Here is a 7,348-nt window from a genome sequence, read left to right as displayed (position 1 = left end):
TTTTTGTCCCATCAAGCTCAAAACAACACTTTCTGCTTCTAAAGACATCGGAATTTAATAAATATTCCAAAAAAAATGTATCTGCGTGACACGCCCTCGAAAAAGGCTTAATTTCCTGTTTTTTTCAAGGACAAGTCACGCCTAAAGGAAATGATCTGCGGAGCTCATATTTCACTCACTAATGTGTGTTTATGTCTGAGTGGAAATAATTAATACCATGTAACAAATTTACTCTATAGCGCCCCCTACCCATTATGTGAAAAACTCAACATTGTCTGATTTGATTGACACTCATTATATTCTCAAGACGCCAAGAAAAAAGTGCATTGCAGATATTGTGTATTTTCACTATTGGCCAGCAGGGGCGCAATGAATGTCTTCACTTCCTCTTTTATTTTGATGGGACATTTCCTCTCGTGCCGCGGGCTTAGCATTAGCATAGAGTTAGCGTTAGCGGCGGGTCTCTGTTGCTAGGTGACGGGGGTACAGGTTTAAAGAATAAAGTCTAAGAGAATGCAGAAGGCGGTCGCGCGGGTGGCGAGAGAAATTTAAGTTTGTGGTTGTGACGTGGCAAAACGTGGAAAAGTTCCAGGGGTACGAATAATTTTGCAAGCCACTGTACAGGTATGTCAGATCTAATGGATTAGTAAATGTTAATAACACAGACATGTTATGTTATATTTAAATGAATTGAAGTAGCTTCGACAGCCTGTGATGATAGTTTTCATCAACACTTTACAGATCATGGATCAGTGCTCATTCAATTACATTCTAATTGAATCAAAGCACACAAATTACATACATTTACCATTCTTTTATAGACTTTCAATTTGATATTCTATTTAGTGCATTATACTGTCACAAAGCTGGAAACAGATGTGAACTTGACAAACTCGAGATAATTGTTTTTTATATAAAACATGCTCAATGGTCCTGAGAACAGGAATGCAAATAAAAGATAGATTTTGAAAACTCTATAGGCCTTCTAAAGCACAACTAAGGGCAGAACATGCCCTTCCAAACACTGGACAAAAAAAAGGTCTACATCACAAAGGCCATTTATTGCACAGTTTTTCTCAGTACACACAGATGTTTAGTGCTTCCATTCTCCAAAGTGGTTTCTGTGTGGAACATATTTACAGTGAGATCACCACAAAAAGACGGAGACTTCTAAAAAGGTAAGATAAAAGTATCGGGATGTCTGAGAGCAAATCCAATACAAGGTAGAGTACAGAGTGCCCCAATCTGGGTCAGCCTCAAGGAGAGGAGGCCTGGCCTCCAAGGCCTCCTCAGGCAGGGGAGGCCAGGCCTCCTAAGCCTGAGGAGGACAGGCCTCCTGAGGCAGGGGAGGACAGGCCTCCTGAGGCCTCCTCGGGCTGAGTCTGCCTCAGGCAGAGGAGTACAGACCCCCAGGTTCTCGGTCATCTCGATCGTCGTCCATCTTGCGTCCATGCTTTCTGAAGTATTTGTATCTCTGAACATAGAGCTTCACCAGGTTGCTCACTTTGACTGGGTTTATCTCCCCAGTACGGCTGTGACAAATCTGTAACAGATACATCGAGTCAATTTTTAACTACTACAGAGATGACGCTTGCAGCGGGCGATACTCTGTACCTTGTGGACTGCTTTGCGGAGGATGTCCTTGTAATCGTCCTTGTTGATGTCTTTGCGTTGATAGTATGGTTTGATGGCTAGCTTCACCTCCTCCACTGCCCTCTCTTGAGTGTGCAGCTTCTTCAGGTACTGAGGACGGAAATACACACTATGAAGCATGCATCAGGAAGGGATTACTCCTATATTAGCAGTGTCCACCTATCTGAAGTGTGATCCTACCCAGACCAGCTGAAAGTGAGGGTTACCTTGTCAGGGTCTTTGTTGTCATTGTCCCAGCCTGAGTCCCCAGAGCTCCCGCTGAACCCTGAGAGCCCAACCAGGGGCGGAGTCTGAGCACATGGGTGTAGGTGCGAGGAGTTGTGCAGCATAAACTGGGCGGGGCTGACACGAGGTGGCGGAGGGAGCGAGGGCGGGGGTGGAACCTGGGACAAGGCTGTGGGTGTGGGCTGGTTCTGATTGGCCTGGGACAGAATCTGAGGAAGACACGACAGCCAGAAGACACACATTAGGAAATTGCTTTTTATTTCATTTTTTCATTGAAATAGTTTACAATAAATTATGTATTATTGGAACACAACCTGCAAAAAAAATAAAAGCAGCTTGATAATCGAGTGCTAATGAGGGTCACTTGGTTTAATCACCCATTGAATGCAGCACAGCAGCATGCGACCATCATCAAATTATTACCAGGACAGGTGTGTAGCACAAAATAAGGAAACAAGAAAAACATCAGATTTTTAAAAAGAAAAGGCTTGTCTGACATTTCCAAGTCATGTTTTTAATGAGGTAAACAGTTTGACATGTGAAATAAGCTGAATTAGGGTCAGTGGTGACACACTGAGGTCACTGAACTTCCAGCCTCACCTGACTAGTAGCTTGGATGAATTCTTGCGCTTTGGCTCTGCTGGCAATATTAGCTTCCTCCATTTTGAAGAGCAAGGCGGTCACTAAAAACAGAGGTAAACTATTTTTTAACACAAATAAAATTTGGAAAATAAAATTTAAAAAATCAAAACGTCTGAAAAGAGCTGTACATAAACATTTTGAATCCTTTCCTCTCAGAAAATACTCACACGCAAGCACCCCTCCTGCGGTGCAGTCCACCCCAGTCTGCAGGCTCCATGGCAGAGCAGAAGCAGCTGGTGGAAGTGGAGGCGGCGGGGGTTTGCTGGCAGAGGACGAGGATACAGAGGAGGAAGAGGGGTCCAAGGACAGAGAAGACAGCCCACAGGCAGCAGACGAGGAGGGGCAGGGGGGCGGGCTGCAGGGCTTAGGGGGGTCTGTGGGAGTCAAGCTCAGACCAGTGCTCAGGGACGTGGGCATGGTGGATGGACTGGATGATGGCGGTGTGGTAGGACTGGTTTGGGAGGGGCACTCTTCTGCCAAGAACGACGGCTCTGGAGTTTTGCAGCTGCTGTCGACAGTTTGAGAGTCTGGAGATGACTCTCTCATGTCCCTCATGGGGGCTGCTGAGGGGGGAGGAGAGGGAGGGGGGGAGGAGGAGGGGGGTAGCACACTGGTGGAGGAGGAGGAGGAGGAGGAGGAAGAGGAGCAGGGCACAGAGCCAACAGGTCCTGGGTGTGGACTGGCAGCCTTGCACACTTCTCCAGACGTTGTTAGAGGCTCTGTGGAGGCTCCAACCCACACACTGGATGCACTCTGACCACCTTCCTCAGCTTTGGAGCCTCCAGCTCCACCCTTTTCTCTCGTCTTCTTCACCAGGCGCCGCCGCCGCTTTGTCACCAGAGATGAGGAGGGTGACGAGGCTGAAGAGGAGGTGGAGGTGATGGAGCCATGTTTAGCCTTTTGAGAAGGAAGTACCGCTGGACTGTTCATGGAGGATGGTGGTGCATTCAGGCAACTGCGCTTCCCCATGGAGCTTAAATCTTTGCCACGCCCTGCAAGTGAGAGCGGCTCTGAGCAGGGCTTAAGGAACGGAGATCTGCTCTCATTATCTCTGCAAAATACAACTGCGATTGAGCCACCCACTACTGAACTGCCTGCTCCTCCAACAGGCCCTCCTGTTCCCAACAAATCCATGCCCAACTTCCCAGAGGAGCCTGTGGTGCTACTGACACCTTCACGCACCAGCACAGACACTTTGGACTGAAGTTTGCCCTTCCTGCTAGTGGTGCCATCCCTCTTGGATTTCCCAGAGCGGCCCAAATCTTTTCGACTACCTTTGTCGCGGGTTTTGTCCTTAACCTTGCGCATTCGCTTGACCATGGGGAGCCCGGACAAAACGGCTGCACAATCTGACGTAGATGTGAGAATTTTACTTTTGGTTCGGGAGGATTCTGAATTTTTCTTAAGCGCCTTTCTCTTCAGTTGACCACTCTTGGAAGTAGTCCTGACTTTGGGACTAGGTAAAGGTGGTGGTGGAGCTGGCGGAGGAGTATCTTCTAAGGAGGGATAGTCAGAGTCCAGCGCCTCCCCGTCCAAAGACAGCACATCAATGTCTAGCTTGTCCGAATAGCGATCCGACTCGTAGTTGTGGTAGCGCAGGGGAGAGAGCGAACGGGAGCAATCTCTTTTGCCAGGACTCGAACGGCCTTTCCGCTTCTTTTTCCGGTGAGACTTATCCATGTCTTGGGATGACCTACTGGGGGACGCTGGGTTAAGTCGTGGGGAGCCCGGGACTGTGGTGGTTGTGGTTGTAGTAGTGACTGTAATCGTTCTCTTGATGGCAAACAGGTCGGAGCCGTTGAGATCCTGAATGGATGGCGGTACCACAGGGCGCCCGTCCCTTCGGCGCTCTCGCTCTCTGTCTCGTTCCCTCTCTCCCTCCCTGTCCCGATGTCTTTCGTGATCTTCATTCTTCTCTAAACTCCTTTTGGAGCTCTTGGAACAGTCTCGCTCTCGGCTTCTCGAGTCACGCCCTCTCTTTCTACCGCCCCTGGAATCACCCTCATCGTTTCTTTGGCTTCGGTGATGGTAGTCTCGGTCACGATCCCGGTGTCTGTCCCAGTATCGCGCTCTGTCCTTCTCTTTGTCCTGCTCTCCGTCACGGCTCCTCTCCTCGCCACGGTTTTTCTCCTGGCTGCGGTTGCGCTCTCGATTCCTGTCCCGGCTACGCTCTCTCTTGCGGTCACGACTTCGTTCCAGGCTTCGGTTCTTGTGTCGGCTGTGGTCTCGGTCTCTGTCTAGGTCCTTTCCCTTGTCCCTGTGTTTGCTCATGTCCCTCGGCCTGTCCGTGGAGCGCTCCTGCGATAACCTGGAGGAGAGCTCTACTGCTGTGGCATCGGTGCTGCCATGCTGTCGCTTCTTCTTCTTGGAGCTATGGCCGTGGCTTGAGCCCTTAGACTTCAATTCCTTGCTGCTTTTTGGCTCATCCTGCTTCTCTTTGCTCTTGTGCTGATTACGTTTATCCTTCCGCTTTTTTTTCCTCTTCTCCTCCTTATCGCCACTCTTTCTATCTTTGCTTTTTTGTCCGTCAAGATCGTTGGAGATCTTGCACGTCTTTGTATCCTCCTTCTCGAGTGGGGCCGGTGGAGGGGTCGGTGGCGGGCTGTGTAGGTGTCCGGAAGGTGGGCTTGGCTCAGTGGTTAGGCTGATTGAGGATCCGGGAAATCTAATGTACCTTTCCTTTCGCCTGCTCACCAACTTTCTCCTCAGATCTTCCACCCCCACAACTGGCTCCTCCTCTGGCTCCAGGTCTACTGGCCAGTCTGGGTCAGCCCGCACTGACACAAAGCCATCCCCATCCAGAACTCTGAGGATCCGCTCAGGCTTTGAAGCAAAGAAGGTGGAGCTTGGCGAGTTGACCGAGAGGCTTTCCACGACTGGTCGTTTAAGCCCTGCCTCTCGGTCAGCCAGTCCAACAATCTCCCCCTCCTCTATCTCCGAGTGCTCAGAGTCTGTGTGTTCCTCTTTGATGGTGCTGCAGTCCACTGTCCGCCGCAGAGAAAGCAGGCAGAGGCGGGGTTTGAGAGAATCGGCAAGCATGTCCATAGAATCAGGCGGTTCCTCCACACCACCTTCCATTTTTTTTGCGGACTCGTCGCTTTGTACTTGATCTTCTACCTCCAGGCTCTTCAAATCCTCAGTGCTCAAATCATTGTCAGATGCTGGGGAACCGGTGGGCTCAAATGGATCATACTTCTCTTCATCATCCTCCACCGCTCTCTCCTCTTTTTCAGCATCAGTTGGAGAAAAGGGATCGTACATCTCCCTCGGTTGTTGCCGTAGTGAGTCTTTGGGCGGAGGAGAGTATGGAGGAGATGTTGAGGAAATCCCAACTCCGTCCAGTCCAGTTACATGGTCAGAAGGAAACGTGGAGACCTCAGAGGGAGGAGTAGAAGGCGAGGGGTCGTCTGGAGCAGGAGAGTGTGGACCCTCAGCTTGGGGGCTCCTGTCAGGGACCTGAGCCGTTTCACTGGGCAGGAAAGCTGGCTTCGATTTGAAGCCTGATGCTACGGTCAAGTCCATGGGCCAGGTGTGCTACTACACATCTGCAGGCCAGGACAAAAGAAAGGAGAGCAGTAACACCAGGAGCTACTGGAAACCTAGCAAAAGAGAGGGCAAGAAGAAAGAAAAAGTCAAGGCATAAAAGATGCAATATTTGAATGTTTCTATAAAGTACCTATCAACAAATTTGCTTAGCTAGTCTAAACACACTATTACATGGTGTATAAGCCTAAACACACTATTACATGGTGTATAAGCCTAAACACACTTTTACATGGTGTATAAGCCTAAACACACTATTACATGGTGTATAAGTCTAAACACACTATTACATGTGTATAAGTCTAAACATACTATTACATGGTGTATAAGCCTAAACACACTATTACATGGTGTATAAGTCTAAACATACTATTACATGGTGTATAAGTCTAAACATACTATTACATGTGTATAAGTCTAAACACACTATTACATGGTGTATAAGCCTAAACACACTATTACATGGTGTATAAGCCTAAACACACTATTACATGGTGTATAAGCCTAAACACACTTTTACATGGTGTATAAGCCTAAACACACTATTACATGGTGTATAAGTCTAAACACACTATTACATGTGTATAAGTCTAAACATACTATTACATGGTGTATAAGCCTAAACATACTATTACATGGTGTATAAGTCTAAACACACTATTACATTAAATAACATATGTTATTTATAATGGTATACTGAACCCCTGGAAAGGTAGAGGACCAGGACATTTAGATGCTAATCAGGTCCTCAGGGTGGTTGAGCCAGGGTCTCACAAAGACAAAGAGGATTCTAATAGGCCATTAAGATTCTGAATAGGCTCGGTAGATACAAGGGGGGAGTTTCTGTTGAAACAAACAACTCTTTCTACTTCAGGAAGGCTCCGCCCAATGGGCGGGTCTTACCACAGAACAGTATTAATATCGGAGTTCTCAACCTAAATTCTTTTATTGACAATGACTCTTGGATGAGAGTCGAAACGTTTATTTTTTCAAACTGAGTCCAGATGAAATAACTGAAGCTTTTTCTACTATGGAACACGCCTGGACCAATGAGGGATTACACCGACATATTACATGGTGTATAAGTCTAAACACACTATTACATGTGTATAAGTCTAAACATACTATTACATGGTGTATAAGTCTAAACATACTATTACATGGTGTATAAGTCTAAATACACTATTACATGGTGTATAAGTCTAAATACACTATTACATGGTGTATAAGTCTAAACACACTATCACATGTGTATAAGTCTAAACATACTATTACATATGTATAA

At 47.4% G+C, this 7,348-nt stretch overlaps 1 protein-coding gene across 1 annotated transcript; it reads right to left on the bottom strand.

Moving 5' to 3' along the window:
- Window positions 1-1,042: 1,042 nt before the first annotated feature.
- Window positions 1,043-6,131, bottom strand: LOC140380607 (uncharacterized). Its single transcript, XM_072464461.1, has 5 exons — window positions 2,688-6,131; window positions 2,479-2,561; window positions 1,860-2,087; window positions 1,615-1,743; window positions 1,043-1,543 (listed from the first exon to the last, which is right to left on the bottom strand). Exons 1-5 carry the CDS (start codon window positions 6,040-6,042, stop codon window positions 1,388-1,390), a joined length of 3,951 nt encoding a protein of 1,316 aa, XP_072320562.1. The 5' UTR covers window positions 6,043-6,131; the 3' UTR covers window positions 1,043-1,387.
- Window positions 6,132-7,348: the final 1,217 nt, after the last annotated feature.

Source organism: Eucyclogobius newberryi, unplaced genomic scaffold, assembly GCF_026437365.1.
Source record: "Eucyclogobius newberryi isolate DKJ021-1_F unplaced genomic scaffold, fEucNew1.0.hap1 SCAF_499, whole genome shotgun sequence".
Taxonomy (NCBI): domain Eukaryota; kingdom Metazoa; phylum Chordata; class Actinopteri; order Gobiiformes; family Gobiidae; genus Eucyclogobius; species Eucyclogobius newberryi.
Note: the sequence above shows the minus strand (reverse complement) of the source record. Positions and strands in the feature narration are given on the sequence as shown.